Raw genomic sequence first — 26,109 nt, 5'->3', positions numbered from 1 at the left:
TGACATATTGGAAATACAGTTATTTATAAAAACCATAATAACAAGTTAAATGATAATAACTCAAACCAGGAATTTGTTAATGAGTTGACTGTCCTAAATAACAATGATAAGGAAACTTCTAATCACTTTTAACCTCCTTCCGTGCAGTATGTATATTATGTATGATGTTGTTACTCAACGAGCAGGAAATGCGATCGGACTGCTATCTTTTCCAAGGCTTTAGTATTCTAATCCCTATAATAATCTGATCCAAGTGCAAATGTAAATCGATCAATTTGCACACACACCGCAGTGACGTACCTCCCATCGGCATGTCTCATATATTTTCTTTTGCTTCCAACGGTAATTTTGGAATGATTGCTGTGCTATATTTATTCCTTAGTATGTATTTTAACAACATATAAAAGTGTTTTTTTCACTGTGTGTATGTTTTGTGCCACAGTCTTAAAAATAGGATAAAAATTATGAAAGTCGTTAAAAATTCTGGAGCCATCTCTTATGACTTAAAAGCTTGGATGGATGCCCTTTTATAGGGAAATACAGAGTAAGAACACTCCTACACAGTATTAGTGCATGAGGCCCATTGTTCTTATACTATTTTGTGATAAACATCACAACATGCTCTGAGGGGACTAAAATAAGAGAGAATATTCTTCATAAGTCCTCCATTCATGCTGCGGTCGCCGTTAGCTATGTATATTTCATTTAGCAGACATTCCTTGTCTAGTCTCTGTCTGATCTGTGAGAATAAGACTTTTGAATCGATGAGAAGAACAATGAATTTAGAAATGTTTTGATTTTAGATGAGCCAGTGTACAAAAGCCCTCAATTTTCAATTGTTATAACTTGACAATGTTAAAGGGGCACGGACCGTTTGGGGGGCCCATGGCTGTCCGAGAGCAGTAACTTAAAGTAATACACATTCAATTTCAAGGTTGTGTAAAAATTAAGCTACGTTAAAAGTGGTGGAAAATTATGGATCTTAAATTACCCACAGGAACCATATTCTCACATTGTGTTCTTTTCTGTGGTAATGCTTTATTTGACCTGTATACAAACTCTCACAAGCATAGGGGTTGCCATGACAACCAACTAAGTACAATCTTCTCCTGTAGTGCAATTTTCCTCTACTCCCCATTACATGTAAAGACAGTAATTCTGGAGCCATTGAACAGGCTGTTTTATGGGATGATGACAAGTACAGTAAGTGCGCTTAGGTCTATTGATCCAGATTTCTAAGATCATGAGCAAGCGCTCAGAAGCTGATGGCGTGCGCTCAGAAGTCGGCTCTTTCCGTGCTGTCTGGGCTCCTGTATGTCCGGAGTTGGTCAGGGAAGCGAGAGACGGCATCAGACTGAGTGGAACCAGTGCATGGAGCCAGGCAACTGATAGAAGACCTTTTATTGCTATCTCATTTCACGCTAACTGAATGAACGGGGCTTTATTACCATGAAACTGTAGCCATCAACTTCTTCTGTAGCCACTCAGAACATTTTCGACCCCTTGATATAAGTGGAGTACATTACAAAGGGCGTCCGCGAACAGCATTACAAAAGGACCACGTGGTACTGATCCGCGCAGACAACGTAAAACAATAAAAACGTAAAACCGATCCGAACCGTTCGCAGGTGAGCCACAGCCTATTCCAGGTGACTTTGTCCGTTGTGCTGATGAAGGAGCTAAGCCGAAAGGCGAAGATCTCTATTTAACGGTCGATCTACGTTCCTACCCTCACTGATGGTCACGAGCTGTGGGTCGTGACCGAAAGAACAAGACCCCGGCCGGATGCAAGCGGCCGAAATGTGTTTCCCCCGCAGGGTGTCCGGGCTCTCCCTTAGAGATAAGCTCGGTCATCCGGGAGGGGTTCAGAGTAGAGCCGCTGCTCCTCTGCATTGAGAGGAGCCAGATGAGGGGGCTCGGGCATCTGATTAGGATGCCTCCCTGGTGAGGTGTTCCGGGCATGTCCCAACGAGAGGAGACTCCGGGGACGACCCACGCTGGAGAGACTAAGTCTCTCGGCTTGCCTGGGAACGCCTCAGGATCCCCTCGGAACAGCTGGAGGAAGTGGCTGGGGAGAGGGAAGTCTGGGCGTCCCTGCTAAAGCTACTGCCCCCGTGACCCAACCTCGGATAAGCGGAAGAAAATGGATGGATGGATGGATGGATGGATGCATGTATATCAACAAAATACCACTCACATTCACATTCACTCCTATGGTCAAAAAGGAAAACGTTTTGATCTGGATCCATTATCAATCTTTTTTCACTTACTCGTAAAAATGGCTAGTGAAGTGGCTTTCATCTCTTTAAAGTTATGGTGAACTATGACGTCTAAGCTGGGGAACGGTTCACGGTTTTATGAAAGATATACACGCCACATTTATACCTAAATGGGGACAGAAAAAAAAAAGCACTTTGTCTAAGGTGTTCACTTTCACATCTTTCGGGCACTGAGCCATAGTTGAAGTCTCTGAGGAAGGAATCTCACTGACAGGAAATGATGAAAAATTTGACCTTCCCTTGCGGGAAGTATAAGCGAGAAAGAAAAAGAGGGTGGAGACAGTGTAGAGCAGAGTAAGGACGGATGAAGTCAAGGGAACCATAAGGCAGAAGGGCTTTCATAGAGGCAGCGGTACTGACGGGAGAACTCGGCTAATGAGAGCTCTTGGCTCACTGTGCACCGAAGCAAGTCATCTGATTCACGGAAAAGCCCAAAGGAAGAACAGAAGTCAGACTGAGCGCCTTGAGTGTTTTCAACAGAAGGAACAAAAGCATACTGTATACAGTACTGTATAATCCACTACAGGGCAAGACGTACAGTATTTTGACTTTGCAAAAAATAAATAAATCAAAAAACTGCGAGTAGCATGTCTGCCTTAAATACTGTAGATGATATTTGAATGATGCCCTTATTATGTCTCTGTCATCTAAATTGTGTCCTTTGCTTCAGGTTCATGAACAGATTTCCATTTGCAGTTCATCACCAGCGTCAACAGCAATTGCAATTTCCACTGGAAATAGTGTGCAAATGTTGGGATGTCAAGGAAACAAATTTATTGAGGACAGTAACACTGGTTAACACAGCACACCATAACAACTGTCAATTATGACATCACACCAATACACTGGAATCTTGGAATTCAAACGACATAATTCTAAATTCAACCACACAGCTCAAAAGTTTGAACGGGTGTTTTGCTTTGACTTTGGCTTCTGTGACACTTATTCCAAAAGAAGGACAGCACAAGAAGGCAAGTTACCGCCGTACCTATTTTTCCTTTGATTGTTTTATAATTAGGATTTTAATTGTTTTTCATATGCATTTCAGCAACTGTGACTTAACTACTTTGTTAGTCTCAATGCAACCTATCGTTGCATCAATATATTTCTGTCCATGATGACACAGAAATGTCTTGGAGGAAAAGTCCAATATTTAAAAGAAAAAAAGAATGTGTTTAGTTCTTTGGTCAAATTTGTAACCATTGAAGCTGAAGAAAAAATATTATTTTTAAACATAAGATTTGTTTTCATCTTTGAACTCTAGATGAAATGAATGTGAATGTCAGCATTGAGACAAACTAAACCGCACCATTGATGCATGAAGGTTGGCTCACCAAATGCTGTCTTTTGAATGACTTAAGCTGAAGTACAAAAAAGAAAGTGGTGACAAGCCAGTGGAAAACATTGAGTAGTTTTTTTAATTTTTTTATTCCACCTCCTAACCACTCTGTTTCAGAATAGAAACTTGATCTCCTGTTGTGTATATGGTACTTAAAACAAGTGGAAAAAACAAATCAGACAGTCACAGAACAATGTAAGCGTTCATCAGATGTCATGCATGAATGCACCTGAAGAAATTGAAATAGTCAGTCCTCTCTTAACACTGTTTTGGTCTTTATTATAATATTTGCCTTGACACTTCACCATGTTTACTACCTACTATAGCTGCTGCTTGTCACGAATGGGTCTGTGCGTGTATGATGCAGTTTGTTTTCACTGACAATGTCTACCGTTAGCGGGTAGACATTGTCAGTGAAAACAAACTTGACCACACGCCATGGATGACAATTGCAGCAGTGATTTGTGTTATTTAATATAATAAATACACAGGTAAATGCAATTTTCAACTTTTTAAAGTAAGACTGTTATAACAATACATAGGCTTGGTTGGCTCCCATCAGCTTGTCTATTTTCCTGCTCGTTTCCATTACATTAATACATGCATAATGCACATACAAATATAAATCATTACAACTTGTTCAATTTAAAATAAAGAATGGATATTCGAGTACTACGGGAAAAAAAGTTTAAAAAAAATTTTTTAAATGAATGTTTTTATATTTTTAATGAAATGTTAGAATCTTTGTCTACATTCTGAACTGCTGTTTACATGCCAGTGTTGTACTGAGAGGAATAATAGTACCCAGAGGTGTTGCTACAGCGTGGATTCAGCTCAGCTTTAGTTGATTAGTTTTAATCAACTGAATTCCTCACAATCAATAGAATTCTTATTAATTATTAATGAAAGCATTAAACAACTAGAATAACACCCAATGGAGCATAGACTTCTGAAAATGCTCAACTGATGAAAAACTACAAAGTTTGTTGGTGAGCAGGCAACTTTAAGTTATGAAAAGTATTTATAGTATTACATATTTTGATTCAGAAGGAATTGAGCCATCGAAAACACAGTGACCTAACTAAAAAAATAAAATAAAAATAATAACAATCATTTTCAACCTGCAACTTTTATTTCGATGTACACCAACATTTAATTGGTTCATCTGCTGGCTCAGCGCTTATACCAACAAACCATATGAATATTCATTGCATTCTAGTCGTGAGAAATACAAAGATTCCATAATTCTTGTCGGAATTTCGGAAGCCGACAAGCAAGCTTTTTAGTAGCAGTAACATATTTAGGTCTACTGTGGGCAAGGGTCAGATCCAATGCAGTATTACCACCTTCCAATCGAGTGCATTGTATACTGGTTTCATTTAGGTTCGAAAGGACTGTGTCTTGGGCATCATAGTGATCTAGTGGTTAGTATGTCTGCTTCACATTTCTGAAGTTTGCAGTTTGAATCTCTGCTCCAGTTTAAAATGTTCTTCCCATGCTTGCGTATTGGTTTTCCCACAACATTCATGTTGGGTTAATTGAAGACTTGAAATTGTCCATTGGTGTGAATTGTTGTTTATATATTCCCTCCGATAAGCTGGTGACCAGTCCAGGGTGTACCACACCTCTCGCCCAAAATCTAATGGGGTAAGCACCAACTCAACAGTGACCCTAGTGAGGATGAGTGCTATGGCAAGTGGATGCATGAATGATTGTCTCTCTTTAGTCGTCTCGCTAATATTTTAGCTAATAAACAACGACAGTAGTTAGCACTTCTTGATGACAAAACGCAAACAAGTTACTTTGGAAGTAATATTGATTTTATGTTAGCTTTCATTAGTTTGGCAGCCAAAATTCTTCCCAGATGAATACAAAACAAACTTCACCAACACTTAAAAAGTTGGTTCTGGTGACCGATCGCATTCCCAAATATTGAAAGGAATCGGTGTGATTTGTTTCACATTCGTCTCTGTCACTCTTAATGAGTCTTTGTTTGATTAAATGAAGCATAAACATTCAGGCCGTGTCTACATGCACAGATTAGTGTGGCGTACTCTGAAAACCACTTTCATGGGGCGCCGTCAGCTGTGTAATTCAAGTAGTGTTTGAGAGTAATGATTTCACTAGCCAGTTAATAGCATATTTATTAGCACGGGGTAGCAAACGCCGTAATGGTCCTGAGCATGAAATTGAACGCAGAAAAAGTTGAAAATTGGATTTCTTTTTACGTGTAAAGAAATGCAACACTTCACCAACTTCCCATCAATGCATTGCAGTTAATTAAGAGAGTCCGTGCAACCGTTCAAGGGTTTCGCACACACTTTTGAACGTGTAAAAGCCCTTGTGAAAAAAACCAACACGATAATACAGCTCATGTTGCTTTGTCTCAGACCTGTCTGACGTTTGATGTAAATCCATAACTCACTTCCATTTCCCCTTGACATCTTGTCTCAGGCGAAGGAATATTGTTGTTTCAGATGGATACAGGCTGAATATAAACTGTACAGCTCGTGGGTCTATCTTGCAAAATCAGACCTGCGAGAGGAAAAAAGCAATTGGCCAGACAGAAAGTATATCATGTTTTCTCATGAGATGCAGGTTTATTGCTTTCTGTTACCTATCGATCCTTGATATTACAATTTTTTTTTCATACTTGTTTTTGCTTTGTTGAGAATGGATTTTATTATGATGCTACTATCTTTTCAATTCCTGACTGCACAGTCTAGTTGTCTGAAAAGTTCTGAAAATGTAACATTCATATAGTTAAATTACAAAGCCTTTATTTCAGATGATGTCAAAGGACATCAGGCATTAGATAATTTAAACTAACTGTCATCATTCCCATTTTACCCCAGTCCGCTGATATTATTTCTTTGGGAAAGAAAACAAAGAATAAAATATGGAAAATAGCAGGAAAAAAAGGACAGGCACATCTGAGACTTGAAAGTTAATTGTATGTAGTTAAGCCCAAAACTATTAATACCCTGACCAAAGTCAATTTTTATTAGTTAATCTTTTTGTCTGTATTTTAAATCCCTGACAATTTTGAGGAACATTTTTAACACCTTTTCGAAGGATCCAGGTAGTTTAACAACAGTAATCTCAAACCACTGGAATCAACTAGGAATTTAGACCATCTGATATGTCTGTATTCAGACTTTGGACATATCATTTTTTGTCCAAAATAATGGAAATAGCCTACACAATAAACAAACAAAAACAACCTAAATATAATGTATACATTTTTAGCTTAGTTACCCACTCCAATTTATATAATAATAGTTTTTTTTTTCTTATTTATTTAGTATGAGTGCCACGTCAACACATCTTTGTCCATGCAAATTATTATTATTTTTTTTCCATTGACGTAAAACTCAAGAGGCTGCTGTTGTCTGGGTTTGTTTGGCCTGTCTCAGATGACTGCAGCCTCACACACTACCACGACAAGCCTCCTTTCTCTGTTGTCTTCGAATAGCACTGACATGGGGAAATCTAATTATTCCTGTCCTATGGCCCAGTAACCCTTAAAGGTTAATCACTGTCCGTCTAGCCAGCGATGTCTGGGTGCACTTCAGTAATTACAACACCTCACGCTCTCTTTTTTTTCTCCTTCAGCCCTTTTATTCGTGCCCCTATATCTTGATAGATAATAGATGTCTCTCTCCTCCTCATCATTGCCATAGCGATATTGATCTATTTTTTCCTTGATGTGGATATGGTCTGTTTTTTCCGTTTTCTTTTTTTTCTACATTTGTTATTCTAAGAAGAGCAGCTATATTTTTTGGGCTCATAGACTCTTCGTATTGGATATAGAGTACTAACATGGGCTTTATCCACAGCTTAACAGCTTAATCTTGCCTTTTCATAAACACCTTTTCATAATATAGGCTATGTACAAATGCTGGCATTTAAGGTATTGTATATGGGCTCGATGTACATAATGTTTTTGCCATTAAACTTTAGTATATCAAGATGAACTAGTGGCTTATATGTTCCTTTTAAAACTTCATAAAATCTGTTCCTTTAAAAACTTGGTCCCAAAGGTACGGTGACAATAAATCTACATGACTATACATGTACGCCTCAAAGTGAGCTGGTTAGCTGTTCTGTGAAATAACCAAATGAAATGTCTGTCACATGTCAGTCACTCTTTACCCATAGTTAAGAGTAGAAGAATACAATTTATTGGTTTTACATTTCACTCATAAAAGTGGTTAATATGACCAAAACTTTGACCCTATAACAGATATATTTGCGTTGTTTTTGTGGGATTTTTGATAAATCCAATAAGGGTTCCTTTTCTCACCACCTACCTTTCTGTCTGACATGCTTTTTCATCCCACCTACCTTCCTGATTTCCTCTCTGCTCGATCTTCTCACCCATCTGTCTTCTCACCTCCTTTTTTTCCAATGCCTCATCAGCACCCACCACCGCCATCTCATTTCCCTTCTCTCTGGTTCAGATCCCAAAAGGTTACAACTCTTTTTGCCTCGAGCAACAGCTCAATGTGCGTGTGCCCTGGGCATCGAAATATATCGCTTTCTGTCCTACCTGCTTCCCTGCCCTTGCAAAAAAACAGCCCGAGAAGTGTCTCAAAACACAAAAGGATTACCTGTGCTCCCATTACACCTGTGGATGAGCTTCACATACAGCATTTCTTCAAATCAAAACAATGCAAACAATTATTCCTATAGCTGGAGGGTCGTTGTCTCCCTTTGCACACTTTCTATACATTTACTTTGTATTCACAAGTCAGTGACCAGAACAACAGGGACGGAAAGAGGTTTCACACCCTGCATCTCTTCCAAGAATATTGCTTGATGACAAAGATTCCTAGAATGTGAATGTGCTTTTCATGCCTGTTTTTTAAGTGTGCTCAAGGTAGTGGAAGTAGTGGTGAAATGGAGAGCCACTAGGTAATGGAGGAGGGCAGCTTACGGAATTGGAGAGGAGCGGCCACAGGAAGTAGACAACCACACGGTGACAGCAAGAAAGCAAGGAGCAGGGCAGGAAAACATGCTCTGTTTTTATGTCACACACTTCAGAGGAGGACGCATGAACTGAAGAAATGCATTGTGTGGAAGACTTGTCAAAATGTCAGTGAGAAGGTGAAGCGCATAGAGTGTCAACAAAAAGATGAGGAACATTTATTTGTGGGTTTATTTTGTATACTGACTTGAATAGAGTTAATGTACAGTCATATACCAAAGTCTTTGGACATCGTTAAATGTGTTGTTTGATTAACACGAATTACATAACGCGAAGGTCTGATGTAACACAATTTGGAAAGTCGGTCAGTTTGTTACCATCATCAGTTCATGCGTCATCCTCTGAAGTGTGTGACATAAAAAAGAGCTTCCACATGGTTTTATCGTCTTTACGGGCGGCAATCCTGCTCATTGTTACGCATACACTTGCTGGCGAGATGATGTGAGGCAGCCCGGGGAAGCTTCTCTAATCGCAAAGCTGTGTCTCACATCCGTAGACTCCTATGCAAGAATACTACATAAACTTAAAGCTGAAGTGCAGAGATGGACTCTGACAACATCAAGAAGCCCCTTGACACGATTTCAGAATTCCGCACCGTCTTATGTACCAATTACACAAGCCTCTGATCATTTTCCACCAAAAACTATGAAAGGAGACCGTTTGTGGTTTCGTAACCATTTCGATTAATCACCTCCTGTGGGCTTTACACCATGCAGCGACTGCCATGACTACAGATGGCAAGTATATAAATGGAGCTCTATTATGTGAATAGTTAGGAAAATGTGAGATGTCTTTGTGAGAGTAGCCACAGATTCCTTGTACTCTGTTTAGAAGCTTGTGTGAGCATGTTTATGATCAGCTTTTAGGTGAGTGTGTAGTGTTTGAAAACATTTGGAAGAGGTCTTGACATAAAAGTTGACCTTGCGTGAGAAGTTGAAGTGTCCTAACTTCCTCGCGGACGCGGAGTTGCAGGGCCTGCTGCAGGATGTTCTGCCTCTCTGCTTCCTGGATGATGCCCATTCTCTCCAGCTTCCAGTCTGTCAGTCTCATCAGAGCCCGCCCTAATGAAGAAAAATTAAGGTTATTGTAAGAAGAAATTGTCAGGTAAGAAATTCAAATGAAAATCGTACCAAAACAATAACAGTTAGTCTTGTAGCAGCACACACCACAAATACGGTGGACATATAATAAAAAAGGCAGAAGCCTTATTGTTATCTAGCATTAATTCATTAAAACAAGCTTTACAACTCAAGCAAGTTGTCAAGTTTCTACTAATTAATGTGAAGGACTTGATGTAAGCTCCATCCATCCATTTTCTGAGCCGCTTCGCCTCACCAGGGTCGCGGGCGCGCTGGAGCCTATCCCAGCTATCATCGGGCAGGAGGTGGGGTACACCCCGAACTGGTTGCCAGCCAATCGCAGGGCACACACCAACAAACAACCATTCGCAATCACATTCACATACGGGCAATTTAGAGTCTCCAATTTATGCATGTTTTTGGGAAGTGGGAGGAAACCGGAGTACCCGGAGAAATCCCACGCAGGCACAGGGAGAACATGCAAACTCCATACAGGCAGGGCCGGGGATTGAACACGGGTCCTCAGAACTGTGAGGCTGACGCTCTAACCAGTCGGCCACCGTGCCCTGATGTAAGCTATCATATAGAATTCTCATGAGAGCAGGCTGCATAACAAAGACTTTAGAATTGGAGTAATATGCTTTGACCTCTTTGTTCTGGTCAGAACCTGAGCTGCAGCATTTTGAATGAGCTGCAGCTGTTTCATGCTCTTTTTAGGGAGTCCAGTCAGAAGACCATTACAATAGTCAAGTCTACTTGAGATAAAAGCATGGATGAGCATCTCCTGGTCTGCTTGGCACATGCAAGCCTTCACTCTGGATATGTTCTTCAGATGGTAGAAGGAAGTTTTAGCAATTGATCTGATATGAGTGTTGCAAGTCAGGTCGGAATGTATCGGAACATCAAGGTTTTGGACTTGGTCTTTGGTTTTTAAAGAGAGTGACTCCAGGTATTTCCTAACAGCAATCCTCTTTTCTTTATTGCCAAAAACAATTATCTTAGTTTTGTGGTTTAATTGAAGAAAACTTTGGCTTAACTGTGTGTCATCTGCATAGCTATGATAGTCAAATTTAAAGTTCTGAAAAATTTGACCCAAGGGTAGCATATACAGGCTGAAAAGGAGGGGTCCTAGAACTCACCCTTGAGGGACCTCCATAGGTCATTGCCATTCGATAAGATTGAACACTTCCAATGGTTACAAAATAACTCCTTTCCTCCAGGTAGCACTTGCACCATTTAAGGACTGTTCCATTCAGCCCTACCCACATTTCCAACCTGTTCAGCAGTATATTACGATCCACCGTATCAAAAGCCGCACTGAGATCAAACAAGACCAGAATTGACACCTTTCCCTAGTCAGTATTCAACCTGATGTCATTGAGGACTTTGATAAGAGCAGATTCTGTACTGTGATGAGTTTGGAACCCTGATTGAAATTTGTCAAAAAGTCCATTGTTTTTGGAATATTGGTGGAAGCTAGAGTACCCGCAGAAAACCTACATAAGCACAGGGAGAGCTTGCAAATTCCACACAGTGAGGCTGGAGCAGAGATTTGGACCACCATCCTTAGAACTGAGAGGCGGACGTGCTAACCACTCATCCACGGCTCTCCCAGCAATAATAATACTTAAGCATATAAAAAATCTCAACATAAGACATAAATATGCATGTTTTACTCAGAGAAGCAGCTGATGTCACAGCTCAAACCAGTGCATCTTCCTTTCAAAAAAAAATCTTACTGATTTGAAATGAATGATTGAATCCATTTTTTTGTAGTGCGGCACTTGGAATTGTTTCTTTTATTCCTTGTTCCACTGTTGTAACTGTGGAAAAATCATAATTTCATAATGCTCTCAGTTTCTTCGTGGAGGATTTGAGCTGTTACAGAAGTCTTGAAGAGGACTTTGCTGTAATCAGTAAGCTAGTTAGTGACTCAGTTAGTAGGGCAAATGTAAGCAGATGACACAATAATTCAGGCTAACAATCTAGCCTTTGAATTATGGAGGACTGCAGCATCAAGCGCCATTTGCGGTTTTTGGCCTGATGACTGTCTGCCAGACTAGAAATATTATGTATGGATTACATTTGATGCTGATCTACAAAGAAGTTTTAGGGTCACACTGAAAAGAAATAAAATTATAAACACAAAATAAATAAGTTGTAATGTTATGAGAAAAGTTGAAATGTTCTGAGAATGAAATTGTAATTACACAAAGTTGTAAATTCCAACTGGAACATAAACAACAATTTGAGATGTCTCTCTCTCTCTCTCTCTCTCAGAAACCTGACATTTATTATGGCTAAGCCATTAAATATGGCGGCACGGTGACCGACTGGTTAGCACATCCGCCTCACAGTTCTAAGGACCGGGGTTCAAATCCCGGCCCCGCCTGTGTGGAGTTTGCGTGCTCTCCCTGTACCTGCGTGGGTTTTCTCGGGGAGCTCCGGTTTCCTCCCACATCCCAAAAATATGAGTGGTAGGTTGATTGAAGACTCTTAAATTGCCCGTAGGTGTGAATGCGAGTGTGAATGGTTGTTTGTTTCTATGTGCCCTGCGAATGGCTGGCAAACAGTTCAGGGTGTACCCCGCCTCTCGCCTGAAGATTGCTGGGATAGGCTCCAGCACACCCACGGCCCTCGTGAGGATAAGCTGTATAGAAAATGGATGGATGGATGGACATTTAATATTTGGAAACAAATATTCTAACAAATGCAACAGAAAAGATGATTTCAGTCTGTGTAGTTGTTTCAGAGCCATACACTTTCAGAAACGTTTGCACAATCACATAAAACTGTTCATGTTAATGTGCCAAAAAACTGTTTCATTCTTTTTGACACATATACTGTAAGTATGTTTACACTTGTAATGTATCAACTTTGTCTCGTAAAAATAAAACTACGATTGCTTTAGTATTCTGACTTAAGACTTGACATTGTTGTACTGTATTTAAAGACATTATCATAATATAACATTCTGCCTTTTCTTTTTGTAGTGTCATTAGTTTAACATTCCTTTAGACTGATCAGTGCTGATGTCTGAGTCAGCACACATTGTCTCCCATTATCATCCCAGATAGAAAAGTAACACACCTGAAAGATCTATGCTGATCCAAAAAAAAAAAAACAAGCAACAACAACAATTTTATTTTTTTCAATAGCAGGAGATTAGTGTGCTATAATTCCATATATGTTGACTCATTTGTTCAATCAATTGCAGCACATTACGGGAAAGAGAGCCCTTTTTAACATTATGCTATGTAATATGATAGTTAGGGACGCTAAATGCCTAATGTGTCGTTAAGACATACAGTAGCTGTGTTCCGCCAATTTTCTACAACTGCAAGAAGCCCCTTTTTGATTCTATACAACCGCACAGGGAGCAAAACACAGTTAATGAATACCAATTGGCAATGAAAATAACTATAATACAACAAGAATATTGTAAAAAAGAAAAAAAAAAAAAAAAAAAAAAAGGATACAATGTGAGTTGCAAGAAATAGAGTCCATATTATTAACAGTCAAAGCTCAACATGGACTTACTTTCGTATTATTTCAAAAACTGTAATCAACTTTAAGTACCCTTTAAAACTTTTGACTTGGTCATCTAACACTTTAAAAAAATAAATAAGTAAATAAAATTCTAAATTCTCAATTAGTTGTCTTTGCAATGTTGAGGAATTTAAGCTGTTCAAGGTGACATGAATTTAAATTCGACATACGTATTAGTATGTATTAAGTACCGCACAGGTTTTAAGTAATCAGCCCTGATTGCTTGAGTGTCAATTTCGTCCCTGACGAACCCAACAAGCATCAACTGGTAATTTTTCAAACTGCAATTAATTCACTGTGCTCTGCATGGCAAGAACACAAGGAGAGAGGGGCGGCGAGTTCATCGAGGGGAACAAATGATGGAGAGCGAGAGCGTGATGCTGGAAAAATACATTGCATCAGGGAGAAATCCAAACCCGCCCCACAGAAATCCATGAAACGATCACAACTTCTTAATATTATACTATGTGGTGGTGGCATGTTATAATTGTGTGTTGGAACCACAGAATCAATAGCAACTCTAAGTCCATTAGGATCATTTATTGAGGTGGAGATGAAATAATTGATTCAACAATGTAACACAAAGTGGCGGGGACCGATCCTTTGTTTAACAAATTCCCATTTAGATGAATTCACAGCTAACAATGCTTGTAGAAATGAAAGTTGCAGTTGGAATACAGTATATACAAAGTATTTTTAATACATTTAATACATTAAAAGTTGAGAGGATGTGTCATTTGCTTTTCATAAAAATGGAAAGTGGTGCAATTGTAATAATAATGACATAGGTGTTTCCCTGCGAATGGCTGGCGACCAGTCTGGTGTACACCGCCTCTCCACTAAAGGCCGCTGGGGTAGTATCCAGCTTACCAACAACCGTCATGAGGATAAGCGGTTTAGAAAAAGGATGAATGGAAGAAGACATGGGCAGTCCAAAAAAGACAAAGACAATGCGATGCAGAAAGTGGATACATTGAGACACAAGTGAACAGGGAATAACCCCAGTAATAAAAACATGTTGGCTACTGATGATGACCTGTGATCATTGATGGATGAGGGATGGAGGCCCAAGATACAGTGCCGTGAAAATGTATTGGGTCCCTTCTCAAATCCTTTTTTTTTGTTTTTTTTTTTGCATCATTTGCCCACTTTGATTCAGATCATCAAATAAATGCCCCAGTAATCTTAAAATGCAGTTTTTAAATGGTTATTTTATGAATGAAGAAAAAACAAACTATTAAAAACTACCTGGCCCTGTGTGAAGAAGTAACTGCCCCATAAACCTAAAAACTGGTTCGGCCACCCTCAGCAGCAACAACTGAAATCAAGCGTTTTCTATAACTGGCAATAAGTCTGTCACATCTCTGTGGAGATATTTTGGCCCACTCTTCCTTGCAGAATGATTTGAATTTGGCAACACTGGAGGGTTTTTGAGGATGAACCATACTACAGCCTTTCTGATCTTGATACCTTTTTCAGTGCTGCTCATCCAAGTTCCCAGGTATTTGAAATCATCTATCACCGTCAGCATAGTAACACAGCTGCTAGTACCACATCAAAATATGCATTAACAAATATAGGGTCCAGAATCGGCTGCACGGTGACCGACTGGTTAGAGCGTCAGCCTCACAGTTCTGAGGAGCGGGGTTCAATCCCCGGCCCCGCCTGTGTAGAGTTTGCATGTTCTCCCCGTGCCTGCGTGGGTTTTCTCCGGGCACTCCGGTTTCCTCCCACATCCCAAAAACATGCATGCTAGGTTAATTGATGACTCTAAATTGCCCATAGGTGTGAATGTGAGTGCGAATGGTTGTATGATTGTATGTGCCCTGCGATTGGCTGGCAACCAGTTCAGGGTGTACCCCGCCTCCTGCCCGATGATAGCTGGGATAGGCTCCAGCACGCACGCAACCCTCGTGAGGAGAAGCGGCTCAGAAAATGGATGGATGGATGGGTCCAGAATCTAATCGGCACATTTATTCAACATCGTCCTGTTCACTGAATCTTCATCTTCAGTGTGTGAGTTCAAGAGAATGATGAGGGTGTGCACTTGAGCAGAGTAGATATGAATACCAATCCATGTTTCAGTGTGGACAAATTTGATTTAAAAAAACAGATTTTTCACCTTTAAAAAAATAAAGAATGAACAGTAAATACAATTATGATGAGTTAAAGAAAGGCTAAGAAGAGACAAGATCAATCCTGGGATTGGAAACATGATTAGTCCACACAGAAAGACCAGACAGTCGATTCATACCCCAAACCTCAGAACTGTGAGGCCGACGTTATACGAACCACTACCCGAGCATGCATACGTTCCTTTCCCTCCTTTCCTTTGACATACAATACCTGAGTAAAATTCATCTGCAGATAAGCCAAGCACATTACCTCCTGAAACAAATCCCTTTTAGAAATGGCATGCCATTAAAATAATGGTTCAGTTGCAAAAGGCACCAAAAAAGATGTTGCCCAGAATCTATTTAATGAGAGACAGTAATTACACACAACAAGGTGGCTATGCAAAAAGGGTCCAACTAAGGAAAAAAATAACGTGAACATTTTCACTATGCTACTTCACTTTACTTACCTTGTCAAATATATGCATTTGTGATCATTATTTCGATAAGAGTAAATGCTGCCCAACGAATTCTTGTGTGCTAGCATAGTAAATGAATGGAAATATGGTGGCTTTAGCACCTCAATTTTCTTCTTACCGCTCCCCGCATTTGTCACTATTCCTCCAGTATCATTTGTGTAGTCAGATAACTTTTTGACTGATCATATTCATCAGTCACCCATAGAATGAGGTAAACAGCTTCTTACAGTTTCTTTTAAATATACATGATTTTGTTTATTCAAACTGCCAACATAATCTGCCCCAGTTTGCACTGAACTTTCAACATTTGTACATTTACTCAGATTTTCATCCCCGGCTTTCTTTTCTTGGGATAGAGTTAAAAATGGGAATATACCAAAAGCAGTCTGCTGTTTTGTAAAATTCACCCCCCCCCCCCAACCAAAACCCAGAAATATACGCTAGGAAAAAAAATAAGATACATGATCACATAAGTACCAGATTAATGAGTGGTGTGTAGGCAGCAGTGTTGCAAGGAGGCAGATTAATCTAGAGCCCTGCGCCGGCGCAAACCACTTTGATGAATGGGACTGCAAAGTGCATGAACATTCACACAACCAGACACAATAAATGTGAGATTCAGAATAAAATGCAAATTGAGGCATACACAGACACTGATCTTACATTAGGTGCTATAACTCTGCCTTTGGCGTAATTGTGCATGAAGCTACAGTATAGCGTCCTATTTGTAAGACACATACAAATATAGCTTGATAGATACAATTCACTTGCTCTAAAAAAAAATGTAGCTCTGAGGTTGTGTGTTATTGTGCTCACTAAAAAACACATCCTATATAGAATAAACAGGTTTTATTATTATTATTTTTTTTTTTCCCTTTTTCTTTTAAATCTTCATCCAGACTCACAAAAATCTTTTATTCTTCCTGGACCATACACTAACATCACATGAAGTTGCCAATATAAATTGGTTCTGTAGTTTTTGCATAATAGTGATAACGATTAACTAACTAATTAACAAAAACAACAATAACGTCATATCACAAAGCTCTGGCTTGACAAAATGCTCACTATCTGATCTGATATGCGGCTTGTCATTTTATAAGAACGATCTATTGGACATTATATTGACAGTTACAGTATTTAACAATTTAATCTGTAGCTAGGTAATCCCTCTGTTGTTTTGGTCCCCTCTGCCAAGGACACATTATCAGAGTATGTGAAACAGTAATGTGAACGTAAATAAAGTGATTTCTATGGTGGGCAGGCATATACTGTAAATGCTGTTATTTAAGAACAGCAATCTTAAATCATCTGGATTTATGGCCAAGCATAGATTTATTAGGTGTTTCAGTTTAACATTTAAATGCAATAGAAGATCCATTAGTTTTGTAGAAGTCTGCACTCTCCCAGTGTCCTTGATAGCATAGGATAGCATAGCATATGTCACCTTTCATTCTCTGTGCCACTCATCAAAAATACATTTTGTACATAGCGTGAACCGTCCAGTGGATGAGGAGATTCCCACCGAGCAAGCAGCACGGTACTGGATTAAGTGACGTGACTGCAAAGGAACAAAGACCTTTATAAAATCTGCAGTGTGAGTGGCTTAATGCAGACCACCCTTCATTAAACCACCAATCTTGCTAACTATTAATAATTCATGATACACTCATGACATCAAACATCAGTGTATCACATGGGCAGGGTTCTCTTTCCTTTAGATCACCGTGTAGGGAAAAATACTATTGTGACTATTACTGCTGCACGTAAGTGTTTGGATGTTTTTAGATCTTTTCATATGAAGTCACCAAGAGATAAGTCTAGTGAAAAAATAATAAACAGATATGCTGACGTGCTAACTTTGCTAGTTTGGGCAAATTGACGACATATATATTGTATTCTATCAGTGTGTAGAGTTGCAATCGAGAGATGGGTGAATTGCTCTCTGAATGTTCTGAACTCCTGCTTCGATGACCAGCTCATGCTGCCTGGAGAAGGTATGGGTGGATGTCGCTCAACTTCCCAGATTTTTCTCAATGACAAAACTAATTGATACGCAATCAACAGCACCTCTGCCATTTTTGCCTTAATTGCGTCAAGAAGCAATTACTGTAATTTCTCATGTATAATGCGCATTCCCACCCCTCCCCCCAAATTGTCAAAAGTCAATGGTACGCATTATACATAGGTATAGGGGAAAATGGGAATTTTTTTTTCCCTTTTTATAAATGTATGCCGCCATCTAGAGGTTATGAAAAAGCTGTACACTTTCATTTCAAAATGCCACCGCCCCCTAGAGGTTATGAGAAAGGTGTACACTTTTATGCTCATATGCCACCGCCACCTCGTGGTTGTAAAAAAGGTCTAGCCTACATTTTCATTCCAATATAACAGGGGTATGTATGACTGCAGATATGTACAGTTGTGCTCATAGCTTTACATACCCTGGCAGAATTTGTGAAATATATATGTATATTTTTTTTCAATATGACTGATGACTGAACAACCATGGTTTATTTCTTTATGGTTATGTTTTGTTTAATGATAATGCTTTTCTGAAATGCTTGACCGTTTAATTTGAACCCTATTAAAATAAAATTAAATGTGTTTTGCCTGACCCTCCATGTTTTCTTTAAAGAATTGCACCCATCTTACAAATTCTGCCTGGGTAATCAAACATATGAGCACAACTGTGTGTTTTATCATTTACTAAATAAAAGTAGGGCTGTGAATTTCAAAATAAGAGCAAGTAAATAAAAAGAAAGTATTACGTGTTCAAATAAAGTGCTTAACTTCAGAATAATTATTTGAAAAAAAAACCTAACAAAATACAGATAATACTTCATGGTTTGATCATATGGTCCAAAGCAAAATCATGCATTGTAAAAATGCATTATACATAGGTAGAAGGGATTTCCAGAATTTTAAGGTAAACTTTGGGGGTGCGTATTATACATGGGTGCGCAAAATACATGAGAAGTTACGGTAATCATAATTAATTTCACACAATCAACAAAACATTTAGATATTAATGATTTAAATAGATAATTATGCACAACCCAACTTTAAATTTTCAGAAAAATTCTGAACTTGTGGCTAGTCAAATCCAGGGCACAGACTGAAAACCATTCACACTTTCAGACAATTTATTCTTCAATTAACCTAAAATTCATGTTTTTGTACTTGGAAGGAAGCTGGAATATCCAAAGAAACCCATCCAAGCACGTGGAGAAAAGCAAACGCCACACAGGAGGGCCCAAGCCAAGAGTTGAACCCAGAATCTCTCAGCTGTGAGGCAAACATGCCAACCAATTCATCACTGTGCTGTTATAAAAAAAATATACTGACCTTATTCAGAGTCAGTAATATTTTATTTATTGTACAATGCACATGAGATGGATATTCAATCAAGAATAAGGTCAGTTATTGCTAGTAACTAATTTGTCCCTTTGGCTTTCTTCTAATTAGACACATCATGACACCTTTTGCAGTGATTATAGCATGTACAAGAAAATGTGTATTAAAGTTATTTCTCGTGCCTAGTTATTCCTTTACAAAAACAGTCCAGGTCTTGTAATTACAACAGATTAGAGGCTAATATGTAATTATGCCTAATATGCTTTAATGCATTTTTAATGACTTCTGGGTGTCTCTGTTAGGGATGGGAGGTAAAGATCCAGGGAGACGAAGCGGAATGATGGAATGCATTGATTTCTTGGGAAGCGGGATCAGGATATGTGTTGCATACTAAAGTCCTTTGCCAGTCCTTATCACGAATATGCAACATACATGCATTCATAAAATGCATTTTAATCAAGAGTCCTATGTTCTGTAAATAAAAAAAAAAAAAGTCATCTTAATTACTGCATGTAAAAAACAACAAACATCTGTAAACAATTAGCCATTGTTTGTATGGTTGTAAAGCTATGCTTTTTTTGCCCATAACAATGTATCATTTATTTCCCCATTGTTTATGACAATAGAGTGTAGAAGTGAACAAAAATGCTTATTATTTAAAAGATTGAATTATGGCCTGGATTCTTTTTATTGTGTTCAGTTAATTAATCCTTGTAGTGGAGACAAACTGAATTACTTGCAGATTTTAGAGCATAATATTATCTCTTAATTGCAAGTAGGCGAGTGTGTGTGTTTGTGCGTGTGTGTGCATATGCAAATATGCATAAATGGCCATGTGCATTTAGTAACCCTTTTTATGTTCCTGCAACATCATTATACCGGAATAACAAACCCAGGTCATTATGTTAATACAATGTTATGAAGCTGAGCTCCATTCATCCAATCTAGTGTAATTCTCTTGAGAAATTATTCGAACATGAGACACTTTTTTAAATTGTATTTATTTATTTAAAATAATGTTACATTACTCCAAGCAACGTGCACTAGTTCTGTGCACAGGTGTAAAGCCTACAAACGCAGACAGCTGTGCCCTCTACAACAATGGCTTGTCCCTTAACACATGGTGCATCCTATATTTTGCCAGAATGTATTTTATTATTTTTATTACAGATTTGTTTGTTAGCTGACTTAAAAAAAGGGATGTACATAAAATGTCCAAATTGCTGCAGAGTTGAGGGAGATTAACAGGCACATCATGATTCATAGTTTCAGACCATTTGCCATAGAATGCCAAATGCCACTCTGTGCAAGCATAATGGTGAAAATGCATTAAGGGCAAAACGGGACTCATCATCATTCTGCCACTCTTCATGACCTCAGAGCGATTTTACGCTGTCAGACCGTCACTGAATGGAGGAGGCTCTTGACGGCAACAAACAAACAGATTAGCATGATCAGTCGCGCTCTGAGAGGTGGAGTGCATGGCAATTAACAGTCGTCTGTTGCCATGAGGACCAAAGTGTTGCTCACAGCAGGGTGACCTTGAGGATCCTTGTTGGGAAGATGATTGACATGGCAAATGTCAGTGGTAACGTTTTGACTGGGGAAATGGGGCTCCAGGTGGTAGATAGTAGGCGCACATAGAGAACAGTGATGTTTTGAATGAGATCTGGCTTCAGCAAGATGAAAAGTGACATGCAAAAGGGTTGCTTGTTTCAAGATTTTACGGTTGACTGGATATAAAAACTAATACTCATGGTTTGGTTGGTCAAAATGCCATTTGTGTTGCCCTGCTATGCTTGCAAGCATTTTGGGCATTCACTCTCTATACTGCGGGTTGTACTGTAATCGCACAGTAATTTGTGTTAAATATACAGCACAGTAAAATATCTTGGCGACAATCATCACCATCATCATGAAACAGCGACGCAATAACCAATATATACTGTACACAAACACAAACACCAGTTATTTATCAGATTTAGCACCATTCATAGCTGCATGACTAATGTTTTAAAATGGACTTGGGCTTCAAAACGTACACATAAAGGAGTGGCCAGCAATGTATGTTTTTCTCATCATGTAACAATAGATAAAAGATTCCACACTCCCAGTGTTATAAAACGTGTTTTCATTGATCCTTTTCATCCACAGTATTGACGGTACAGGGGAGAAAACTAGGATTAATACATTACTAAGTACAACTCATCAATAAGCCCGCGACTCTTCATACTTAGACCTAGACAGGAATGGTATAAATATTGGATGGTGGTACATCAATACAATATAGTGACATAACAATACATGACAATATTCATATTTTGGCTGAACTTAGATGCATGAGCACCATTAAACCACACCCTGTCAGGACCACGCATGTGTCATGGGGTACCTGTGATGTCATGTTGTTTGAAGGAGTCGCTGTAGATCTGATGTTGATTCGGACAGTGTTTCTTCAGCCATTTACAAACGTCCTGTTGGGTCCACAGTGCCACTGGTTTGGACAGCTTCACATATCCTGGCTGTCAGAAATAAACAATGTCAAACGTGTTACCATTTGTCGTAATTTTAGAATGCATGCATTTGACATACTGTAAATCCTGTGATGAAGAGAGTTTATTGTTATTTTTATTTGGGAAACCTTGAGCTTAGTGCGATAGAAAAACATTTTGCAACTACTGTAAATTACAATTAAAAAAAATAAAAAAATTGTTCAAACTTGTCTCCCCGAAAATGTAATCGATTCAGTAATTTCAGGGCCCTGTTGCTTTTTGGCTAATCCTGCAGTTGCCACAAACACATAGAGTAAGTTTTGCTGCCCCCATTATTTGTATAAGAAACCTTCGGAGCCCCCGCACCCAATATGTCATCGGAGGTTGTTTACGATTTGAAGATATGCTGCAGGTGAACTGTCATCAATATACTGCACCTTAAGGTGTAAATTTGAAGACACCGGCCCACGCCTACAGGTTGCGTCACATCATTCCGTCAAACATGCATAGAATTCCAGTGACATTCCTCAAAGAAAACAACGAGCTTTTTTTTTTGAGAAAGATCAAGTTTCAAGTATCAAGTACGTTAACATTGACATATGGAATTGAGATTTAGCTGACAAATCAAAGCGCATGAACAGTAAAGTAGTCTACAGAACAGTAAGCCTGTGCCACTTGGGAAATCCATGGAATACATTGCATTCATATCCATCTGTCAGACGTTTTGCAAAGAACACAGGCAACTTTATACAGTATGCAGTATGTTGTACTAAAGGTGTTGCATTCATTACACCACCCAACACATCCAACCACACGCACAGATGTCAAAGTAATTTGCACAATTGTCATTCATCTAAAGTTTACAGTCTAACTTAAGATGACTTTTTAATTGGAACTTGATTGATGAACAGCATAAACAATTAGAAATTGCCCAATGGGATACATTGTGTGTTGTGTGGTCTCGTTTTGTTACACTTGTCTTTTTTTCACAATTGAATTGCACGAGCAATCCAGTGGTTCACTTTGCTTACTTGCTTGAAGCCAGCGTGGGTTCAGTTCCTACTTAGCAACGATGGGAATACTATCTAAAATAGACAGATGGTTGAACTCTAACACATTATGTTCCATATTCAAATTAACTGTAAAATACAGCAAAGTAAGAACGATGCTTAGCTGCACTTCTTCTCTTTCTGTCAAATTGCATCATTTAGAAGTTTCACGTTACTGGCTTGTATGCTGCGAGACAAAAATAATAATTATTATACTTCTCTTTAATACAAAATACATAAACGCGTGGACAAAAAAATACTTTGTTGGTTTATAACAAGTTAAAGCAACCCAACAGATACCAACGTGTCTCCAGCTCATTTCTAAACATATCAACCAATAATAAAGCATTCTATATTCTTAAAATGTTACAATCTGGAGGTGGCAGCATCTTTACTAGCTACGCTACCCGAATCACTCAGCTAAGACTGCTAAGAAATAATTCCTTGCCTTGATTTCATATAATCGTTTCCATAGACAGAATACTCAAACATGCGCTTTTCTCATCCTCTTGGTGATCGTTACAACCTTTACATTTGAGAGAGTCCCGGAATTAAACAAACACTTTATTACGATGGGTTGCAACACTGCACATTTTACAACATTGTACTTTGAACAGGCAGCAAAGTCAAAAGGATTGGAGTGTTCTGCCAACGCTTTTGGTTTTAATTGAGCAGCTACTACGATGACAAACAAGCAAGGAGTGATTAAAATTTCACAACCACTACCTTCCACTTTAGCCTGCCCTCTGGCTGTGGTGCGGTGTGGCATACAAATGGAATTCCATCCCTCTCTTCTCCATCAAGTGTGTCGACTTATATGTCCTGGCAGCGTTTCTTCTTCTTTTACTTCCAGGCCTCTCTCTGCCATATTCAGTCCCCGTCAGCTCTATTTCACTCGCCATCGCCATATTTTCCCTCTCATTTCTTCCACAGAGATCTCACTGAAATGGAAAACCTCACTCTCTCCTCTATGCCGTTCCTTCCTACTTGCTCTTCATTTAGAATCATAGAAAGTGGAATGAGGGTAAATCGGATGCTGATATTGGCATATACTGTATTTCATCCACCTAATTTGTAACGGTTGGAAACTGTATTGTTGTTCACAGATAAAGGGAACATACAGTACTGTGGAAAATTGACAATTTATTGTTTGTATACAAATAGTTGGATCTCTGGAGTGCCTGCCTACCTTTCAAGTGTGGAATTAAAAAAACAAGTAGTGTAACTTCTCGTATATAATGCGCACACATGTATAACACGCACCCCCAAAATTGACAAATTCTGGAAAACCGTTCTACCTATGTATAATGCATTTTTTCAATGCATGATTTTGCTTCTACCCATATGATCAAAACATGAAGTATTCTGTATTTTGTTAGTTTTTTCAAAAAATTAAACTTAAATTAAGCACTTTATGTGAATACGTAAACAATTAAACAAAACATAACCATAAAGAAATTAATGATGGTTGTTGATGCCACCGCCACCTAGTGGTTATATAAAAAAAGTGGAGCCTACACTTTCATTCCAACATGACAGAGGTACGTACGTATGACTATATATATGTACAGTTGTGCTAATAATTTCACATACCCTGGCAGAATTTGTGAAATGTTTTATTTTTATTTTTTTATTTTATTTTTTTAATTTTTTTTAATAAATATGACTGATGACTGAACAACAACCATCATTAATTTCTTTATGGTTATGTTTTGTTTAATGATAATGCTTTTCTGAAAATCTTGACCGTTTAATTGTAATCCCTTTCGAATAAAAATGCATTTTTCTTTAAAGAATTGAACCCATCTTACAAATTCTGCCTGGGTAATCAAACATATGAGCACAACTGTGTGTTTTCTAATTTACTAAATAAAAGTAGGGTTGTGAATTTCAAAATAAGAGCAAATTAAAAAAAGGATTACTGATTCAAATAAAGTGCTTAACTTTAGCTTAATTTTTTGAAAAAACTAACAAAATACATAATACTTCATGTTTTGATCATATGGGTAGAAGCAAAATCATGCATTGTAAACATGCATTATACATAGGTAGAAGGGTTTTCCACAATTTTGGGGGTGCGTATTATACACGAGCAATTGCGGTAGTTACAATTATCCCGTCTGATTGTGTTATCATGCCTCTTTAAAGTGTTATTTTGTTCAGGTATGGTGTAATAATTGTTTCCAGTCGTATACAGTTAAATTTAAGTGTCTCTGAGAATAGCAAAGACACTTTATGTTTACTTGTGCTTACTGTACAGGCCTGTTCCACAAAGGCCACCAGATGTGATATGCGGGCCAATTGTTTGACACATAGGAGCCAGTCACAAGGAGGAGTCATGTCATATCATCTTTGACAAAACTCCTTTCAACTCCGCATTTCCTTGTGTCTTCCCTGTGATTCCATCGCTTCCATCAGAGCTACCTCAAGCGCAAAACCCTCTTTTAAATACGGAGGTCTCCACCACTTTTAAACCTGTTGCCACCAGCACATGCAATCTGTTAAGAGTGAGTGAACACACAATTTAGCGCCTGCTATTTGGGATCTTAGGAAATAAGATATCCTATATGAAGATCCTATATGAGGAACTGCGGTATAGTAGTCTGTATTCCGAGCAGGAAGGCAAAGTGACAGATGGCCAAACGAAGCGGGCAGGCAGGTAAGCGAGGCCGCATTGCACTTAATGCGATTGCTTGGCAGCTCACATCGCTGCTGATTCTGCAGGGAAGTAAGGGCACGCAGGGTGGATTAGGGTGGGGGTGGGGAGAGGGGGCGGGGTAATGGAGGAAGAAACCGCATTTACCATTAAACACAGCTCAACTCAATGTTAATTAACCCCGACTAGGAGCCTGAGGCAACAAAAGGGAGAATTCAGAAAGAATGAGAGACCGAGTAAAAAATAAGTGTGTGGGAGAAAGTGGAGTTTGGTTGACAGAATAAAAAAGTGAGAGGAAAAAGACCGGTGTGTATATAGCTGCACTAACGGGCGTAAAAAGAGGAAATAAAAGAAAACGCAGGCGCTTCACAAACAGATTTGACACAGGAGACTCATTTTCCATGAACCCATTTGTGAGTCAATGGCCATCTGTGTTTTACATTCTACTCTGATTCAGCCCATAGCAGCGCTCCTGGGGCTAGAGGAAATAGGTGAGCTTGTGCCATGCTGCCAGCTAGCAGTGCCAAAGGGTGGGGAGAAAACATCAGCAGGAAGGGAGAGAGCGAGAGGGAGAGGGAAAAAAAAAAAAAAAAAAAAAAAAAACAGGAGCACAATCATGCACAAAGAGCTGTGCTCAAGACTGCAGGCCAATTAGAGGTTTGAGTGACAGAGCAAGGGTGTGAGAATGTACCATGTTCTTTTTCCAAGTTTAAAACATTTGGAAAC

At 38.8% G+C, this 26,109-nt stretch overlaps 1 protein-coding gene across 3 annotated transcripts in view; it reads right to left on the bottom strand.

Moving 5' to 3' along the window:
• Positions 1-26,109, bottom strand: part of samd12 (sterile alpha motif domain containing 12) — a 90,436-nt gene that overhangs the window by 40,762 nt on the left and 23,565 nt on the right. For 2 of the 3 annotated variants that reach the window (XM_061760343.1, XM_061760346.1), the window contains 3 exons: positions 21,579-21,708; positions 9,529-9,669; positions 6,044-6,153 (listed from right to left, as the gene is read on the bottom strand). In XM_061760343.1, coding sequence (XP_061616327.1) covers positions 6,092-6,153; positions 9,529-9,669; positions 21,579-21,708 — 333 coding nt within the window. In that variant the 3' untranslated portion in view covers positions 6,044-6,091. The remainder of the gene's footprint in view (positions 1-6,043; positions 6,154-9,528; positions 9,670-21,578; positions 21,709-26,109) is intronic. The other variant, XM_061760344.1, reaches the window with a different exon arrangement.

The sequence above is a fragment of the Phyllopteryx taeniolatus genome, chromosome 21 (genome assembly GCF_024500385.1).
Source record: "Phyllopteryx taeniolatus isolate TA_2022b chromosome 21, UOR_Ptae_1.2, whole genome shotgun sequence".
NCBI classification, from domain to species: domain Eukaryota; kingdom Metazoa; phylum Chordata; class Actinopteri; order Syngnathiformes; family Syngnathidae; genus Phyllopteryx; species Phyllopteryx taeniolatus.
This window is presented reverse-complemented; position numbering and strand designations above follow the sequence as displayed.